Source organism: Prunus mume, linkage group LG2, assembly GCF_029339155.1.
Source record: "Prunus mume cultivar Tortuosa linkage group LG2, ASM2933915v1, whole genome shotgun sequence".
Taxonomy (NCBI): Eukaryota; Viridiplantae; Streptophyta; class Magnoliopsida; order Rosales; family Rosaceae; genus Prunus; species Prunus mume.
Window position 1 is genome coordinate 17,910,820 of NC_142699.1, and position 19,178 is coordinate 17,929,997.

The window sequence follows — 19,178 nt, forward strand, 5'->3', positions numbered from 1 at the left end:
CTTTTGCTGTGATGTTGAATGGAAAAGTTGGGTCTCAGTTTTGCCCTTCTAGGGGTCTCCGTAATGGTACTAATATGATCACTTACTAGTACTGCTGCTCTTTGGGTCAGCTTCAGGAAATTTTCTCCATAATCTTGTCTTATGCTGTCACACTTGTTCTTTGCTGATGATTCTATTTTCTTCCTTGCTACTACAAATCAGAATTGTGTTGTGATGGAGGAAATAGAACGTCCCCTGTGTTTTACTTGAACACTTGTATGTTCTGAATAATGAACAAGATTGCAGAGAACTGTATGATTACGAACTTTGCTAGGTGTGGATCAAACCTGCGCAGGTGTTTTGGAAAAACAAAAAAACAAAAGCGTGTTGGATGCAATAGTCTTTACCAAAATAAAAGAAAACAAAGAAACAGAAGTCTTGCATATCGAATTTCCAAGTCAACTGACGTGTTTAATTAAATGTTGAAGAATAGTATCCAAAAGCCTGGTTTTCATTTCAAATTCAAGAGTCTAACATGTGAGACAGCCTTCTGAAACTCAAAAAAGTTGTCAACTGTCAAAGCCAAAGACTTCGATTGGGGAATTGTCAAGTCAAAAACAACTCACAACACTATTACTAATAATATTATTATTATAATTCTCTCTGCCATAATTTACAATATCCCAAATGAATCAAAACCTCTGCATCCTCATTGTGATGTTTCTCCTCCTAACAGAAGCCTCTTTTGCTCTGGACTTTTACTACCAAAACTGCAGTGTGTCCGTAAGTTGTGGCCCAAGACATTAGCTATCCATTCTACATCCAAGGCAAGCAAGCATCCTTCTGTGGCTACCCTGGCTTCCAGCTCTCTTGCCATGGAGATGGTGAAGATGCCTACCCACTTCTCCAATTGTCTGGTAACAATTACACCATCCACAACATCAATTACCAAAACAAGTCTCTTCTTGTCTCAAATTCTCTGCTTTCAGGCTACTTAAGCAGCACTGCCTGTGATGATAATATTTCATCACTTCATAACATAACCTTTCCCAATGATCAGTACAAGTTGGCTTCAAATCAAGCTGACTTCTTTTTGCTCTACAATTGCAACTCTTCTGTGGTTGAGTCATTTCCAAAGTATAAAGTCGGTTGCTTTGATCAGGGAACTAACAAAACCAGAAGTAATACTTCAGTTCTGGCTCTGCCTCGGGATGAATATCCAAAATTTGGAAGTCACAAGTGTGGAGGAGAAGTGGTGGTGGCTCATGCTGGAAGAGGGGGTGAGAATGGTGAGGTGGGATTAATACAAGAGGTTTTGAGCAGAGGGTTTGAGCTGAATTGGTTTGCTAGTGACTGCAGCAGCTGCCAAAACAGTGGAGGGAGGTGTGGCTTCAATTACACAACCTACCATTTTAGGTGTCTCTGCCCACGGAGGACTCATTCTGTGCGATGCCGGGATGATGAAGGTTAGTTTTTTTATTTTTAATCTTCTATGTACATGAAATTATTATGAATAATTAGATACTTTCTGGCATGAGATAATTGTCCACTGGGGCATAGAATAGTCTAATTCCTACCGTACATTTGATTCAAGAAAAATGGCGGTTGTTTAAATAGAAAATAGTAAAGTGGGTGCTGCTGATACACGACATTGAATATCAAACGTTATGGATTCAAATCTTGAACCTCTAAACAAAAAAATTGCAAGTAAATAATCCAAGCCCTGATTGCCCATGAGCAGTGTGATTTTTGAACAAAGGGAGTAAATGGTCATCTTTGTTGCAGGAAATAACTTGAGAAGATTGAAGATAGGACTAGGTAAGATCCATATCTCTTCAATTAAATATCTAATTGATGTGGGAAAAGCTAGTTTATTGAATTTTACACCTCGCATGTATTCATACAAATTTTTTGTTGTTTCCTTTCTTTGAACAGTTGCTGCAGTTGCTGCCATTGTGGCTCTAGGGGCTGTTGTTTGCTGTTTATATTGGAATAATCAAAGAAAAAATGGTCAAATTGTTGAGGCCTTTCTAAGGAGCTATGAGGCACTTCAAGTTAGAAGATATCACTATTCGGATGTCAAGAAAATGACCAACTCCTTCAAAGAAAAATTAGGACAGGGGGGATATGGTAGCGTGTACAAAGGGAAATTAAACAACGGCTGTCTCGTAGCAGTGAAGGTCTTGAACAAATTAAAAGGGAACGGAGAAGAATTTATGAATGAGGTGGCAGCCACTAGTAGAACTTCCCATGTCAACATAGTAAGCTTGTTGGGATATTGTTTTGAGGGTTCAAAAAGAGCTCTCATCTATGAATTCATGCCTAATGGATCTCTTGAGAAGCTCATATTTGATGCAGATACCCCCAAGGGAGATCATGATCATCACTTGGGATGGGAAGCATTGGATGAAATTTCACTCGGCATTGCTCGAGGATTGGAGTATTTACATCGGGGTTGCAACACAAGAATTCTGCATTTTGACATCAAGCCTCATAACATTCTTCTTGATGAAAATTTCACACCAAAAATCTCTGATTTCGGCCTTGCTAAGATATGCAACAGGAAAGAGAGTATTGTGTCAATGTTGGGTGCCAGAGGCACTGCTGGTTACATTGCTCCAGAAGTATTTTGTAGAAATTTTGGGGGGGTCTCACACAAGTCGGATGTATATAGCTATGGAATGATGCTTTCGGTGATGGTTGGAGGAAGAAGGAACATCAACGCAGAAGCTGAAGATACAAGTGAAATCTATTTTCCGCACTGGATTTACAAGCGTCTGGAACTTGATGAAGAACTTGGTCTGCCGAGCATCATAAATGAAGAAGACAAGGAAAGAGCAAGGAAGTTGATAATAGTGAGCTTGTGGTGCATACAAACAGACCCTTCAAACAGGCCATCGATGAAAGAGGTGATAGATATGTTGGCAGGCAGTGTTGATTGCTTGCAGGTACCACCGAAGCCTTACTTGTCTTATCCACCAAAGTCCGCCGTAGGTTCTTCTACTGCTACGTTGGTCTCAACACAATAGAACGTACCCTGCATTTTACTTGAACACATTTATGTTTCTGAATAATGGAACAAGTTTGCAGAGAACTGTATGATTATGAACTTTATCACCAGGTTTGGACTATAATGAATGCAAGGCTTTATCTGTTTATTATTATTATTTGGGTTGTATGAGGTTTTTGAACTATATGATAGAGCTGCTAATATGCTAAAGTCACTGGGTGTACATATAATGGGGCTGTGGCAAATGCTGCTCTTTGGATCAAAGTATGAGCCAGCTGAGTCAGCCTCAAGTCAAAGTCTACGGTCCAGTCACAAGCCCAATACGTGCCTAAAATAGCCCCATCAAAATATTTTGAATGCATGGCTTTATTATTATTATTATTATTATTATTATTATTATTATTATTATCATTTATTCAAACAATATTAAAATAGCACGAATCGAACATATGACCTCAGATGTAAGGATAAATACTATGAATTAATTGAGCTGCAAACAATCACATCATGTCAAGTGTTTTATGGCTCCCTGATGAAAAGGTTGGCGCCATGTTTAAGTTGGAGTCAAATTCCTGCAATTGTTCCAGTCACATTTGAATCGAAAGATAGATACTATGCACAAAATGCCCTACATAACATTGAAGACTTGGACCCAAAAAAAAAAACATTGAAGACAAAACACACTAGCAATTGTTTAATATCGCGCTCCCTTCAACCCCACCTCCAAATTAAAGACGTTAAATTTAATACAAATTTATAAATAAATCCAATCTTAGACATGTATTTATAAAAAAACCCAAGTACTATTTAAACATATATAAATACACCCAAAATCAACTCCAAAGTCAACTTTTTGGGTGTGTTTATAAATGGGTTTTGAGTGTGTGTAATGATGATTTTGGGTGTGTTTATAAAGATTTTGGGTGTTGGATTTTTTATAATTTCAACCTCCATTTTGGGTGTTTTAGTGAAACTCCCTAAATTTAAAGTCGTCTCCTAACTTAACTATGCATGCTCTCACTATTATTCTTTCTAATCATGGTTTAACCATCTATTTCTAGTATTAAATCTAACTTTAGACCAAACCATGTACGATGTGGCCCATAGTAACAAATTAATAATCAATTAATGCTACTTTTGACAAACACGAGTTCGCACTTCGAGATGCGAAGAGTGAAGAAGGAAAAAGTGATAATAAGATGCTCGAAAGCGCACCCCCGGCTTATGATGAGTTTATGAAATTTCGGGTTTTCCAGCCATTGTGAAATTCACGTTAAGCAAGGAAATGACCGATTGATTTTATTCCAACGATGACGGGAAAAGCAAAAGATTGGCCTTCGGGAACCAGATGGTGGAGCTTCTGTCGTCCTTCAAGCAAACCTTTTTCATGCTTAATTACCAGATCGCCCTCCTATTTAATCTGGTTTGTAGATGTTTTGGTCAATCTATAAATTAAAAATAAATCAGGCATTGACTCATTTACGAAACATGTGAATGCTTGATCTGATGCGAGGTAGGGCACGCGCATCAGAAGACCGTCTGATTTACGGGACAAGTTTCACACTTTTGGCATGATTTCGGAGCGGCCAGTCCCCACGTGTACGCTCCTCGTCCATTCCGAAATACTAGCCTGCTGCCAGGCACAAATATCAGTTCATGCACCCTATCTTGCGATGGGCATCGTAACATATCCGACGAAACGACACAGGTCCCTAGCGTTCAGGGGTTTCATACCGTCGCATTGCCCACTCTAAACGCAGTGAAGGTCAAGGGTATTACTGTCATTTCAGAAAGAATCACCCCACAGTAAGATGAAAGTACAGGTTACATGCCTTCAGTTTTATCCTCTCGACTCGACCAATCCATCTCAAAACCCAATCGGCATCCTTTTTTATTCCATAATACCCCTTTACTTTACCTGTAATTACACCAATGCCACACTAACAACCAACTTACAAGCTCAGGTCACTCCCCACTGACCCTTCACTACTTCTCTCTCACTCACTCTCTCTGCTCCCATTTGCAGAGAACAATGGCAGCCATAGCCACACTTTTAATATTCATGCACTTGTTTTTAACCGTTCTACATGCCTCATCAAACCCAGATTTCGAGCATTTACTAGCATTCAAATCCTCCTCTGACGCATCCAACAAGCTAGCCACCTGGAACTCAAGCTCCGACCTGTGCACCTGGTTCGGCGTCTCCTGCACCCGAAACCGAGTCTCGCGACTGGTCCTCGAAAACCTGGACCTCCATGGCTCGTTGGAGCCCCTAACCGCGTTAACTCAGCTCCGAGTTCTCAGCCTCAAGCGGAACCGTCTCTCCGGCCCCATTCCAGACCTCTCAAACCTCACCGCTCTCAAGCTTCTCTTCCTCTCATACAACGACTTCTCCGGCGACTTTCCCGCCTCCGTCACCTCGCTCTTCCGGCTCTACCGACTCGATCTATCCTACAACAACTTGTCCGGCCACATTCCCTCCACGGTCAACCATTTGACCCATCTTCTCACTCTCCGGCTCGAGGTTAATCGGTTCGCAGGTTCGATTTCCGGCTTGAACCTCCCGAATCTGCAGGATTTTAATGTGTCTGCAAACCGTTTGACCGGCGAAATACCGAAGTCCTTTTCAGGTTTTCCCGAATCCGCTTTCGCTCAAAACCCGGGACTATGCGGGTCTCCGGTGCTGAACTGCAAGGGTCTAGTGAACAACCCGACTCGGCCCGGATTTGATGGAGCTATCGCTTCTCCTGTAATGCCGGCTGCTAATCCAACAGTAGTAGCATCGTCTCCGAGTTCACTGCCGGGAAACTCAACGCCGAACAAATCGACAAATACTCGCCGCAATGGAACATCGAAAATAAGTCCAGAGGCTCTCATCGCGATTATAGTCGGCGACGCATTGGTTCTTGTTTTTGTTTCACTGCTCCTATACTGCTATTTTTTGCGGAACTTCAGCCCCAAAATGCGGCAGGGCAAGAGCAGCTCGAAGCTTCTAGAAAGCGAGAAGATAGTATACTCTTCAAGCCCGTACTCGGCCCAACCTGGGATCGAGCGGGGTCAGATGGTGTTTTTCGAGGGGGTGAAGCGGTTCGAGCTCGAGGACTTGCTCAGAGCCTCGGCGGAGATGTTGGGTAAAGGCGGGTTCGGAACGGCATACAAGGCGGTTCTGGACGACGGCAATGTGGTGGCGGTAAAGAGGCTCAAGGATGCGCAGATTAGTGGGAAGCGAGAGTTCGAGCAGCACATGGCGGTGTTGGGGCGGCTCAGCCATCCCAATATTGTTAGTTTGAGAGCTTATTATTTTGCCAGGGAGGAGAAGTTGCTGGTCTACGATTACATGTCGAATGGTAGCTTATTTTGGCTGCTTCACGGTAAGTTGATTTAGTTTTCTTGTTAAATTTCTGTTTAATTGACATTAAAATGTTAAGGTTTTTGTTAAGTGTTTTAGAATTATATGGGTTAATTTGTTGGGGGTTTTGAATGAGCTATGGATGAGTGTATGGTATGAGCGTAAAGTAGGTCAAAGGTGTTTGACTCTGTTTGGTGGAGCTGAGGAGCGCGAGGGTTTAAGATATCAAGGAGGGAGGTGAGGCCTCTAATGGCTGCTTTAGCACCTTTGCCGTTCATTATCATTACAGACAGGTGAACAGTTACCCATGAGGACAGAAAATGAACTTTAATTGCGATTTGGGAATTGGGATTTAAGCCTCTGCCCTCTGCCCTCTGCCCTCCCTCTTGTATAGTCTGTCCACTGCTCTCCAGTCTTGTCTTTATTTTCCTTTACTTTTATCCTTTTTGTTTTCTCTGATTCTTGCTCCCTACTTTTCCTTCTTTCCGGCCTAAATATGACCAAAAAGCGACCTACTCTAAATCACTTTTATGCTTTATTTATTTAGACCAAACTCATAGATCCATAATCTCTGAGTAATTGTAATTATCATCAACTTATGAGGGTTAATTTGAACAGGAAACCGGGGCCCCGGTCGAACCCCACTGGACTGGACCACGAGGCTGAAAATCGCAGCGGGAGCGGCTCGAGGCCTAGCTTGTATTCACAACTCGTGCAGTCCGCTTAAGCTCACCCACGGTAACATCAAATCCACCAACATCCTATTAGACAAGACCGGCAATGCTTGTGTCTCTGACTTCGGACTCTCCGTGTTTGTACCTCCTCCCCCAGCCACGTCATCCGCTCCACGATCCTGCGGCTACCGCGCTCCCGAGACGTTGGACGGTCGAAAATTAACTCAAAAATCCGATGTGTACGCTTTCGGTGTGCTTCTGCTGGAGCTGCTCACAGGGAAGTGCCCCTCCGTCGTGGACAGTGGTGGGCCTGGGGGTGGTTATGGTGGGCTTGTGGACCTGCCCAGGTGGGTCCAGTCTGTGGTCAGAGAGGAATGGACGGCGGAGGTGTTTGACCTTGAGCTGATGAGGTACAAGGATATAGAGGAGGAGATGGTGGGGCTTCTGCAGATCGCGATGGCTTGCACCGCCGCTTCGCCTGATCAACGGCCCAGGATGAGCCAGGTGGTGAAAATGATCGACGAGATTCAGGGTGTGGTGGGCTCCCCGAGTCATGAGGCCTTTGACTCCATGTCCGAGTCGCCTTCCTTGTCGGAGGACACTTGCGGCGCGAGCCAGTAACGGTTTACAACCATATTATTAACAGTCTTCTATTGTAAATCACGGGTTTCGTTTTGTGGGTTTCGATTCTCCTGCTTTGCTTATTTTATTTTCATTTTCGTTTCTGCTAATTACATGGCTTGCGAACCATTTTTTTAACACAGAGTTTGATTCTCGGCAACTGGTACTTGACTTTTAACTAGAGTAGGATCTTGTTTAACTAATCTTAATTATATTCAATGTACCATGAAACTGACAACCGTAATTTTCGAGACTCGAAACAAGAGGAAATATGAAGCTATGTGTTGCTGAAGTGCATGATGTTTGGTGCAATTCTCAGGAGGCTATCCAATGTTGTAGGCGGGAACTTCCTGGCGAATAGAAAACAGACATCTGTGCTCCTTCCATTATATTCACATCTCCGACCATAACCATTTCTCAGGCTATTCAAAAGCTCAAATGTGACATTTGTGCTCGTGTACTCGGTAGGGTGCGCGCCACCCTTGGTCCAGTCAGCCCAGGTCAAAGACCTGTATGCACTGTTTGCTGCAAATTTCATGCACACAAATGTTGGCAAATAATGTTATTCTGCAAAGTATTCGCCTTTGCATCTGAGGAAAAGTGGGAAGTATATTCGATCGGAGACAACTTCAATGGCAAGGTCTCTATCAATTTCAAGCCACTGTGACCCTTTGCTCCATTGATCCAATGTGATTCCTGGGTAGTCAATGAAATAATATCGGCCACGTCCGTCTACGCCTGGATCGTCATAAACCTCCACGAAAGTTTCGTTGGAGTGTATGAGGTAAGAGTAGACAGTGGAGAAGTTGTAGAGGGGGATGCATGATTCTGAGAGCAGAACAAAACGTTGGTTTGCGATGTCAAGAAGAGCATTCGCCAACAGGCGGCGCTCAGCCTCAATCTGGCTCACCCTTCCCCATTCCCCTGCAATCAATATTATTACATGATGATGTATAACATCATAGTTGTAAGTGTTGTCTAAAAAGGGCAGGCATCCTCTTAAACCAATTTATTGTTACAGCTTTAGAGCTTTTTAACTTGTCCCTTTCAAAACCTCAGTATTTTGAATTTGAAGTCTAAAAAATCACAAAAGCATAACAAACTTATGCAGAGAACGAAAAATAAGCAAAACAAACTGACCCGACTAGGAATTCTCCGGCCACGAAAAACTGGACTTTCCGGGTGTGATGATGCATTGTAGGATGGCTTTGAGTGCACATAGATTGAGTACAAGCCTCTATGCCCTTTGAAGAACTTCTCCCATAACGGGCCAAAACAACAGGTCCCCTTGTCATGAACATGAAAGCAACCTTGGGAACTCGATGGAATGGATATTCAGGAATCCTAGGAGTCATGGAAGCTCTCCATAGCAACTCTGTATCATTCATGTTGTGAAAAACCTTTGGCGGCTTTATGTATTCCTTTAATCCTCGTATGTGAGGTTGGGCTGTGTGGCTCATATTGGAAGTTGAGGAATTGGGTGGAGATGGCATACCTGAGAAGGGGAATTGGGCTAATTGTTGACTAAATGAAAAGTCTGTGAAATAGGTAAGTATAATTCCAAGGGTTAAAGTTCCGTAGACAAAGATCAGGAAATAAGAAAGGAGATTGAGGAGGTGGAGATTGAAGAGTTTTGGAAACAAATTTGCTGGTTGTTGATCTTGATCCTTCATTTTACACAACAGAGATTAGACTTTGAGAGGGTGGCTGGCTGCTGAAGTTTGTCTTGCATTTACCTTACCCTCAATATGACTGCACTTGGGTTTTCAATTCATCCATGGGGTGGGGTGGGTGACTGAAAATCGCGGCAGAAGCGGCCCGGGGGCAGGGGGCCTAGCTAGCAATATTCAGAATCACAGCCAATGACTGGCACGTCCCCTTTCACAAGAAGCCAAGTGGTGAGGAGCGGAGGTTGGTGGTGTGGTGTGTCCGTGTTTTATGAGGAGGCCTTCGAGACGGCTTCCTTGTCCAAGTGAGATGGTACCAAACCTTTTTGATTGTCTTTCAGTCTTGTGTTGTAAATGATGGATTTTGTTTCTGTTGTTGCGTTGGGGCTTTTGATTGTGTTGCTTGATTTAGATTTTTGAATTTCCATGTTTAATTACAAGGATTGTGAACATTTTTATAAGGGTGATTGATTCACCAGGTCCTTGTTTGCAATTAGCTAGCTTATGACATTATTATTGGATGCTTGTATTTTTTATTCAATATGAAATCCACACAAATTCCCTTTTTCTTTTATTTTTATGTCACAACATTTCTAGAGTTTATTATTTTTATGACCTCTACATGGTTACAGAATATACTAGTAAGATTCTATAATGTTCAATTGTTAGATCTTGGCCAAATACTAACTAGTCTAGAAAGATGAGACAGATTTGATCATAAAATTATACTTTAAACATTGCTTTATTTGATTTCTTAAATCCATAATTAATATCGAGATCTTTAAATATAGAGGTTCGGGATTTCTCATTCTCCAAAGTCGCCTTGCATTCTAAACCCATAAACTTTGTTTTTGTCTCGTTGTTGGATTTCGATTATCTTCCTTTTGTGTTGTTAAATTATTATATTTCCTTTCTGCTAATTAAAAACTTTACTTGGCCAAAGAAATTAGATTATAGTAGCCAACAAGCTTACGCAATGAAAAGCCCAAAATGAAGCATATAATTCGATGCCTATATAATATTCAAGAAAATTGATCATGTACCATGAAAGTTAAAAGATGCCATCTAATTTCCCAACGTTACAAACAAAAGACACGTAACACTATATAAATCTGTTTTGCTAATTTCTAATGTTTTTTCTTTTTCTTTTTCTTAAGGAGCAACATGGTTGAAGTGCATGATCTTTGGAGCAATTCTCAGCAGGCTGTCCAAAGCAGAAGGCGGGAACTTCCTCGCGAATAAGAAACAAACATGTGTGCTCCTTCCATTATATTCACATCTCCGGCCATAACCAGTCCTCAGGCCATTCAGAAGCTCAACTGTGACAGTCGAGCTCATGTACTCAGTAGGGTGCGGGCCGCTCTTGGCCCAGTCAACCCAAGTCAACGTCCTGTTTGCATTCTTTGCTCCAAATTTGATGTTCACAAACGTTGGCAAATAATGTTCATCTGCAAAACATTCGCCTCTGCATCTGAAGTAAACTGGGAAGTATTTTCGATCCGAGACAACTTCAATGGCAAGGTCTCTGTCAATTTCAAACCACTGTGACCCCTTCCTCCATTGTTCCACTGAGATTCCTGGGTACTGAACAAAATAATATCGGCCACGTCCAACTGCGCTTGGATCATCATAGACCTCCACGAAAGTTTCTTTGGAGTTTATGAGGTAAGAGTAGACAGTGGAGAAGTTGTAGAGAGGGATGCATGCTTCTGAGAGCAGAACAAAGCGTTGGTTTGAGATGTCGAGAAGAGCATTGCCAATAGGAGGCGCTCTGCCTCAATCAAGCTCACCGTCCCCCATTTTACTTTCTGCAATGAAGATGATGATCAGAATTAGCATTCTAATGTACTCAATTGCATACATTGATGAACTTTGCCCACGCTATGAATAAATGCGTCTTAATAAATTGTTTCCTATGAGCATTCTAATTTGCAGATAATGGGAATTGAGCAAAGCACTGACCAGATCACTGGGAATTCTTCGGCCATGGAAAACCGAACTTCCGGCGTAAGACGGCTGATTGTGGGACGGCTCTGAGTGCACATAGATTGAGTAAAAACCTTGATGCCCTTCAAAGAACTTCTCCCATAATGGGGCCAAAAGAACAGGTCCCCTTGCCAAGAACATGAAAGCAATTTTGGGAATTAGATGGAATGGATATTCAGGGATCCTAGGAGACATCGAAGCTCTCCAAAGCAATTCTGTATCGTTCATGTCGTGAAAAACCTTGAGCGGCTTTAGATATTCCGTCAACCCAATGCGGTGGTCGGGTGTGAGGATCATACTGGTTGTTGGGGCTGTTGCATTCGGCATAATTAGAATCTGTGAATGATTGGATGGAGGGGGAGATGACAAAGTTGAGAAGGGGGATTGGGCAAATTGCAGACCAAATGAAAAGTCCTTGAGATTGACAATAACAACTCCAAGGGTTAAACCGCCCACAAAGAGCAGGACATAAGAAAGGAGATTGAGGAGGTGGCGTTGGACATTGAAGACTTTGGGAAAAACGCTTCCTGGGTTTGGATCTTGAGCCTTCATTTTTCCCAAGAAACTTTGGGATATGAATTGAAAGACAAGATCAAATCAGAGAAATATGAAAGACAAGCATATCACATATCATATGTGACGAGAGAAAGCGATGAGAGTTGAGAGAGTGGTGGCTTAAAACTATTTGCTGAGATTTGGGGTATGCATGCTGATGCTGGTGGTGATGACTTTGTAACTAAACGTAACCATGGGGTAAGGTCAAAGAGTGCTCTCCATTTAGGCCCTGTCTACACTCTGCAATAAGAATTAGAGTATTTTTCAGTTTATCTTTGTATTTAACGTAAATAATGTACGTAACCCTTTGTTTCAAATCCACAGTACAGATAACAAAATTCCATTTTTGAAGGTAAATACAATGCTTTATTTTAAAGTCAAAGAGTATTCTTTTCTCCACCGGAAAACAAAAACAAAGAGTTGAAGTCATTTTCAGTAACACTTCTTTTTCCTCGACCCAGAATTTCTTTTTGGTGAAATGACTCTTCATTGCAGAGAAAGAACAGGGATTTATTACCTTTTTCAATGACATAAAATCTAGAGAAAACTGGAAAATAAAAATAACAAATATTTATTACCTTAGTCCATTGGTTTCATTTCTAAAGAAAATTCATTACCTTAGTCATCCTAATATTTTTTTTAATGCACAATTATAGCCTAATTTTTTGGTTACAATTGTAGCCTAATTTCGCTTTTTTTTATATTTTTTATTCTCTTTGGTTGCAATTAAAAAAGGAACGTCTTTGTATTTTTTAAATAAATTCAATTTCTAGGGGTTTAAACAAAGAATAATACTTGAAAGAATAAATGCTATGTATTTGGGTTTGTTTTCCCCTAAAAGAACAAATAAACCAAAAAAAAAAAAAAAACTAACAATACTGGGCCTGGGACATATATCTCAAGCCCATTATGGAATTACCAGAAATAATATATAATAATAAAGTGACGAAGTTGAAAAGAAAAAAGCTTGTAATAAATTTTCATTTTATACCCTACAGTCTACACTTGATCGATCCAAAAATGAATAAATTAACCCATGGATTTCTTTTTTTCTTCTTTTTTTTTTTATCTGTTGAAGCGCATGAGCTTTGGAGCAAACCTCAGCAGCCTTTCCAAAGTATCAGGACCAAACTTCCTAGCAAACAAGAAACAAACGTTGGTGCTCTTTCCATTATATACACACGCAGTCCCATTCCTCAATCTACTCAAAACCTCAACGGTGACATCAGTTCTTGTGAACTTGGCAGGGTGGGGGCCACCCCTGGACCAGTCAACCCAGGTCAAACTCCTATTCGAATTCTTTGCCCCAAAGTTGATGTTCGCAAATGTTGGCAGATAATGCTCGTCTGCATAGCATGAGCCCCTGCAGTACTTTTGGAAAGCTGGGAAGTATTTTTTATCTGAGACAATTTCAATGGCATGGCGTCTGTGCATCTCAAACCACTGTGATCCTTTCCTCCATTGGCTCAATGAGATTTTTGGGTACATATGGGAATTATACCGGCCCCGTCCGACAGAGCTTGGATCATCATAGACCTGTACAAAACTTTCGCGGGAGTGTACGAGGTAAGAGTAGATAGTGGAGAAGTTGTGGAGGGGGATGCAGGATTCTGAGAGCAGAACAAAACGTTCGTTTGAGATGTCAAGAAGAGCATTTGCCAATAGGCGGCGCTCGGCCTCAATCATGTTGACATTTCCCCATCCTACTTCCTGCATTTCAATTAAATGAAGATGTGATCAGATAAAGATGGTCAGAGTATTGTTTAACCCATCAAATTCTGCTACATGGTTTCATATAACAATGTCATTTTGTGATTGATAGCCATCAAATCATTAAAGAAAAGAATCATTGGGTTCCACCTAATGTGGAAATTATTGTGACAATTAGTGCAGGTTATCCATCACATCAAGTGATTATTTAAGAGCATCGTGATGATTTGAAGGCTATCTGATAGTTCATGAACCAGTGATTTGAGATGCTTTAAGTAGGTAGTTTGTCTAAACAGAGCAGATACCCTGTTAAGCACTTCATCTTTCTGCCAGCAAGCATTGTAGTTGAAACTTATTTAGTCATTCAACTTCACAATAGATCTTCTCCCTCCCTCACATTGTCACTGTTTAATGGACACTTTCCCTGCCCCTTTCGAAACTACTTTTCCCTCCAAATTTATGCTTTTTTGCAAGTGAACACATTCAGGTAGTAACTCTAAAGAATGCAGATCACCTAACCTCAATTCTATAATCTGTGTTATAAAATGAATTTCAAGTTCAAACAAATCACCAATGAAGTAAATTTATGCAGACATTGCAAAGTAAGCAAGAGACTAACCCGGCTAGGAATTCTCCTGTCACGGAAAACAGGACTTTCGGGGTATGATCCATTGTAAGATGGATTTGAGTGCACATAAATTGAGTACAAGCCCTGATGCCCTTTGAAGAACTTCTCCCACAGTGGGGCCAGCAGAACAGGACCCTTCGTCAAGAACATGAAAGCAACCTTGGGAACTCGACGGAATGGATACTCAGTAATCCGAGGAATCATCGAAGCTCTCCATAGCAATTCTTGGTCGTCCATGTCGTGTAGAACATTAGGCGGCTTTAGATATTCCTTCAATCCTATGTGAGGCTTGGTCCCATTGGCTTCGAAGGCTTTTACATTTGGCATTAGGGTATGTTGATTGGATGGAGATTGTGAGGTTGAGAAGGAGAATTGGGCTAATTGCAAACTAATTGAAATGTCTTTCATATAAAAGCTAAGTACCATTCCAAGGGTTAAACCACCACCAAATAGCAGGAAATAGAAGAGGAGTTTGAGGATGTGGAGTTGGGCATTGAAGAGTTTTGAAACAAGTTTAATGGGTTTTGATTCTGACCCTTCATTGTAGATGAGAGAATATTATAATAATAAATATTTACAGGGAACTTGAATGGGTTCTCCTATGCAGAGAAGCTCAATCCTTCTCCGAGTTTATTGAGAAGAAGAAGCCAAAATAAAAAGTCTGGGATATCAAGATTGGCAAAGACCAAGTTCGTTTGGAAGGTTTGGGAATTAAGGAAAACGAAATATCTATCTATATACGCCTTCTGCACACATATATAGCAAAATATCCTTTTCTGGTCAAATATCCATGTAGAGACTTAGAACAAATACGCAGGCCGGTGTGGGATTGTTAAAAAAACAAAGAACCAAATCTAATGAAATCTGAAACACAAGCAAATCACTTTGAACTAACCCGGAATTGGAAACAGAAAAAGATATTCGTACCAGGACTTGTAGTGCGAAGCAAAGAGAGATGAAGACCACTGGAGAAGTCAAGAAATATATAAAAAAAAATGGAGGGGAAAGTGTTATAAGCAAAGGGAAAAGAAAGCGTGGTTGAAGAAGGGTCTTTTTCTGACTTTAAATTGGTGCGGTGAAGGCTGGTAACCTATACGGCCATACAGATGCTGCCGATTACTTTGGAGCTACACAAATGGGGTAGAGGCACAACTCTCCCTTGTCGATCTGTCCACAACACGGATTAGAGTTTCAGTTTTACTTTGTATTTAAGGTAAATGTAACGCTTATGTTTTCAAAACATTTCTTTTAGGACCCACAAGTTAGTTTTGGCGAAATTGACTCTTTACTGCAGTGAAGGAACGAAGATTAAAACCCCAAAAAGAAAATTGTTTGTAGAAATTAATTACCTTTGAAACGACGCTGGCCTACGTTATCTATGTGCTTGGACTTTCAACTTTATGTTACCAAATTAAAAGCCGCCAATTAATGGTAATGAATAATAAATAATAATGATATTATAGAACGTGTGAAAAACGTAGCTTCCATTTTTGTGACACGTTTTCATTCGGACCATTCAAAAGCTGTGTGACATCGTCAAAACGCCGCCGCTAGGACTATGCATGGCCTAACTCTCTCCTTCCATGCAAATGCAATCACAAGAATCTTCTGTTGAAAATCAAGGCGACAGCAGAAGCATTCACATGTTGTGTTCATCTCCCAACCCAAGTAATTGACGCCTAATTTGGAAAATTCAATCAGTCATTTTTATTCTCTTTAATTTATTATTTCATGAAAATCCATTGAGAAGAAAGCAGGAAAGTTGAAGACTTTAGAAGGAAAGAAGCACCAATAATTATTTCCTAATCTTGAAAGAGATACTGTTAATGGGTTCAATTCGCTTATGATTACTTTACTGATTGAAAGGAGTTTGGCTCGTTTCCATATCAACAAACTAAACATTATGATAATTTTTTCTTTTTGTTTCAACTTTCAATACGGTAAGAAAATCCTACACATAACAAAGTTTTCAAGCTCGTAATGACTCTTTACTCGTGTTTCTTGCAGTGATTTTCGCTGTCACTAAACTCATGTTATGATGTTAATTGTTTCGGTTTTAACCAAATTATAAGGATTAATTAATATCTCAATCCCCTTATTTTAGGTACAAATTATATAAGAGAAATTAAAACTGTGCATAAAATTAACGGAGCATGCCAGCGAGCGGTTGTGTTCATTTTCACTCCAAAAAAATGGTGTTTTTTTTTTTTTTTTCTTTTCTCAACACATCATCATAAGCATAATTTGCGGACTTGACTTATTCAATACCAGAAAAAAAGGGAAAAAAACGGACAGCAAAGGAAAAGAACAATACAAAAGATTAAGACAATCATATGGGTTACTTTTGGACTGAAAAACAAAAACCAAAAAACTACTTTGTTGAACTTACACGAACGTTGTCACTTCCAATCTGAGATTGAAGGTAAAATGTGGTGTCGTGGTCCAAAAGGGAACAGATAAAAGACAAAGTCTTGTCCAATATGGTGGCTTATTAATAGCACACAGGACTTCAAATAAAGCCTCCCCCCTTGATGAGAATCGTTGCCAAACAAGAGGCTGAATGCACTGAAAGGGAAGGCTTTCTGCCAGTCAAACTCACCACCTGTCTTTGCTTTGATTGAGGATGAGGTTCTAGTCTTCTCGTCAATAGCTGCTCCACCTGGTTTAACCCAGTTGCTACTTTTCATTCCCCACAGTGCAGGGTATGGCTGACGTGAGTTGGTTAAGGCAGTAAGTGCCTCCTCCTGCACTTAGGTTTCGAATCCTTCTTCGTAAATTGGATTGATTTATAGTAGTTTAGTCTTTCGCTTGTATCAACAAAAATAGAAAATGCAAAATTCCTTGACGTCCAATAGACCAACCAAGGTCATAGTTTATACAAATGGGAACATTAACTGGACTGGGATGAAATTTCATGTTAACTAGACCAACCAAACGTCAAACTAATTATAATGAGCAGGCTCGATCTTTAGGTGTTAAATCCAAACAGAGCTGGAGCTATTTTTAGTAAAGGCTCCAGTGTACTTGGATGAAACTTTCTAGCAAACAGGTGGCAAATGGAGCTCATGCCACCATTGTAAGTACAATTAAATCCATGTCTTAACCGAATCAGAAAGTTTTCCGTCACATCTTTCCTCACAAACGTTGTTGGGTGAGGACCACCAGTTGACCAATCGACCCAGGTAATGGTACTGTTTGAGTTCATCCCAGGACCAACTTTGGTCACAAGAGTTGCCAAGTAGTGCTCATCTGTGTAGCAGGGAGGCAGGCAAAAGTCCTTAAATACAGGGTAGTATGTGGGATCGGAAACTATCTCTATGGCAAGCTTTCTGTGAACTTCAAACCACTGAGAGCCCTTACGCCAATCTGATAATGTCACGGTTGGCCACATTTGCTTGTTGTAACGTCCACGACCAACGTTTCTTGGATCATCAAATGAGCTAACAAAACTGTGGTTGGAGTTGACGAGGTGGCTGTAGACTCTGGTAAAGTTAAACAGAGGAATGCATGATTCAGAGAACAATACAAATCTCTCATTTGAAAAATCGAGTAAGGCATTGCCTAATAGGCGCCTCTCAGCATCAACCATTGTTGGCTTTCCCCATTCAACTGCCTGCAGATCAGTACAATTTGAAGAACTTAATGAATGTTGCATATGCACGCCAAATCCCACTAAACTGTTTTCATTGTTAGTTGGGTTCTTGTAATAAACCGAAATGTGTATTGGTAAGATTGCTATCTATAAAGTTCTAACCTGGCTTGGTATCTTACGCTTGTAAAACACTGATGATTCTGGTGGTTCATTCTTGAAGTCTGGTGCTGCATGGAGATAAACTGAGTAGAAGCCATCATGCCCCTTGAAAAAACTTTCCCAAAGTGGTGCGAATGGCAATCGTCCCTTTGTTAGGAACATAAATGCCACCTTTGGTGTTCGATTATAGGGGTATTCGACGATGCGTGGCATCATTGAAGCTTGCCAAAAGAGCTCCTCATCACTCATAGAATGCCATAGCTCCTTGGGAGCTGTGTAATCTTTCAATAGTGGTCCTCTTGGATTTGAAAAACTAAGAGGCAGTAAATGAGAAGACAGAGAAAAGTTGCACTGACAATGTGTAGAGGGAGGCCAAGGAGACACTGAGGGAAATGTCTTCAGCTGAGGGAATAAGTCATCTGAGGTTAAGAATTTCCTGGTTCGATCATTTATGAACATCCCGAGAACAAAAATGAAAAATAACATTGACAAAGAGAAGATGATGAGGGTTTTGACATGAAAATGGCCACCGGAAAGCTCTTTAACAACAATAGTGAGCTTACCATGCTTCATCTGAGATTGTGTTTGTGTGTTCTGGTTTGTGCGTTAATAACTTAAAACAAGAAGCCAGATGATTATATAGTCCATGTATGTGAAATGATGGGTGAGGAGATTGTGTGTTCCATGCTACCAAGTGAGAAAAAGTATGTGCTTGAGAAATGGGTAGGCCGAAAAGGCTTAAACGTTTTGATTAGAGAGGCGATAGCACATGAGAATCGCCATCACAACCCTGAAAACGTTAAGATACTAGGAGAACACAGGGCACAGTTCATCAATATCTTGTGTTAACTCAAAGTTTCCTTCAGAAGGACAGGTATTCTGGGCGTTATTTCGAAGGGGCATATACACCACCCATTGAATTGAAGTATTTGCGTTTTAGTTTTATTTTTCCAATTTTCTTTGAAACTAGAAACGAGAGACCTTCAACCAGGACCATCTGAGCCTTTGTTGGGAATGGAGGAGAGGTTTTTTTTTATTTTTCTTTTCTTTTCTTTGAGGGTAGGAAAAGGGTCTAGGGAATGCGCAATTGACGAAACAACTGAAAGGAATGATATCGTTACTTTTCATTTTAACTATTATATAATCTTGTTACTAGAAAAAAGCGCAAGGATCTTGTTTTGTTCGGCTGCCTGAAGCCTTGAAGAAAAACTTCCACCGGACAAGTCTATAGTGTCCATCTCGCTCATC

General features: G+C 40.8%; 4 protein-coding genes and 3 pseudogenes across 12 annotated transcripts in view; 3 read left to right on the forward strand and 4 right to left on the reverse strand.

Annotated features, from left to right (window-relative positions):
• LOC103341655 (rust resistance kinase Lr10-like) overlaps nucleotides 1–3,143 on the forward strand; it is an 84,516-nt gene extending 81,373 nt beyond the window's left edge. For 5 of the 8 annotated variants that reach the window (XM_089047530.1, XM_089047532.1, XM_089047531.1 and 2 more), the window contains one exon: nucleotides 2,004–3,143. In XM_089047530.1, coding sequence (XP_088903656.1) covers nucleotides 2,004–3,008 — 1,005 coding nt within the window. In that variant the 3' untranslated portion in view covers nucleotides 3,009–3,143. Of the gene's footprint in view, nucleotides 1–1,309; nucleotides 1,446–1,764; nucleotides 1,798–1,914 lie in introns of those variants that run through there. The other 3 variants (XM_008245198.3, XM_089047534.1, XM_016796538.2) reach the window with 3 other exon arrangements.
• Nucleotides 667–1,450, forward strand: LOC148919762 (LEAF RUST 10 DISEASE-RESISTANCE LOCUS RECEPTOR-LIKE PROTEIN KINASE-like 1.2; annotated as a pseudogene).
• A 1,712-nt stretch (nucleotides 3,144–4,855) lies between the features above and the next one.
• On the forward strand, nucleotides 4,856–7,793 carry LOC103341654 (leucine-rich repeat transmembrane protein kinase family protein). Its single transcript, XM_089046078.1, has 2 exons — nucleotides 4,856–6,360; nucleotides 6,957–7,793. The coding sequence occupies exons 1-2, from the start codon at nucleotides 5,022–5,024 to the stop codon at nucleotides 7,631–7,633; spliced, it is 2,016 nt and encodes a 671-aa protein (XP_088902204.1). The 5' UTR covers nucleotides 4,856–5,021; the 3' UTR covers nucleotides 7,634–7,793.
• Nucleotides 7,794–7,910: 117 nt separating this feature from the next.
• On the reverse strand, nucleotides 7,911–9,647 carry LOC103341653 (glycosyltransferase BC10-like; annotated as a pseudogene).
• A 644-nt stretch (nucleotides 9,648–10,291) lies between these two features.
• On the reverse strand, nucleotides 10,292–12,645 carry LOC103341652 (glycosyltransferase BC10-like; annotated as a pseudogene). Its single transcript, XR_016124174.1, has 2 exons — nucleotides 11,263–12,645; nucleotides 10,292–11,108 (listed from the first exon to the last, which is right to left on the reverse strand). The product of XR_016124174.1 is annotated as a glycosyltransferase BC10-like (transcript).
• A 147-nt stretch (nucleotides 12,646–12,792) lies between these two features.
• Nucleotides 12,793–15,334, reverse strand: LOC103341513 (glycosyltransferase BC10-like). Its single transcript, XM_089046079.1, has 3 exons — nucleotides 15,107–15,334; nucleotides 14,171–14,925; nucleotides 12,793–13,551 (listed from the first exon to the last, which is right to left on the reverse strand). The coding sequence occupies exons 2-3, from the start codon at nucleotides 14,603–14,605 to the stop codon at nucleotides 12,907–12,909; spliced, it is 1,080 nt and encodes a 359-aa protein (XP_088902205.1). The 5' UTR covers nucleotides 14,606–14,925; nucleotides 15,107–15,334; the 3' UTR covers nucleotides 12,793–12,906.
• Nucleotides 15,335–17,002: 1,668 nt separating this feature from the next.
• Nucleotides 17,003–19,107, reverse strand: LOC103341512 (glycosyltransferase BC10-like). The gene is made up of 2 exons (XM_016796588.2): nucleotides 17,934–19,107; nucleotides 17,003–17,792 (listed from the first exon to the last, which is right to left on the reverse strand). The coding sequence occupies exons 1-2, from the start codon at nucleotides 18,501–18,503 to the stop codon at nucleotides 17,148–17,150; spliced, it is 1,215 nt and encodes a 404-aa protein (XP_016652074.2). The 5' UTR covers nucleotides 18,504–19,107; the 3' UTR covers nucleotides 17,003–17,147.
• Nucleotides 19,108–19,178: the final 71 nt, after the last annotated feature.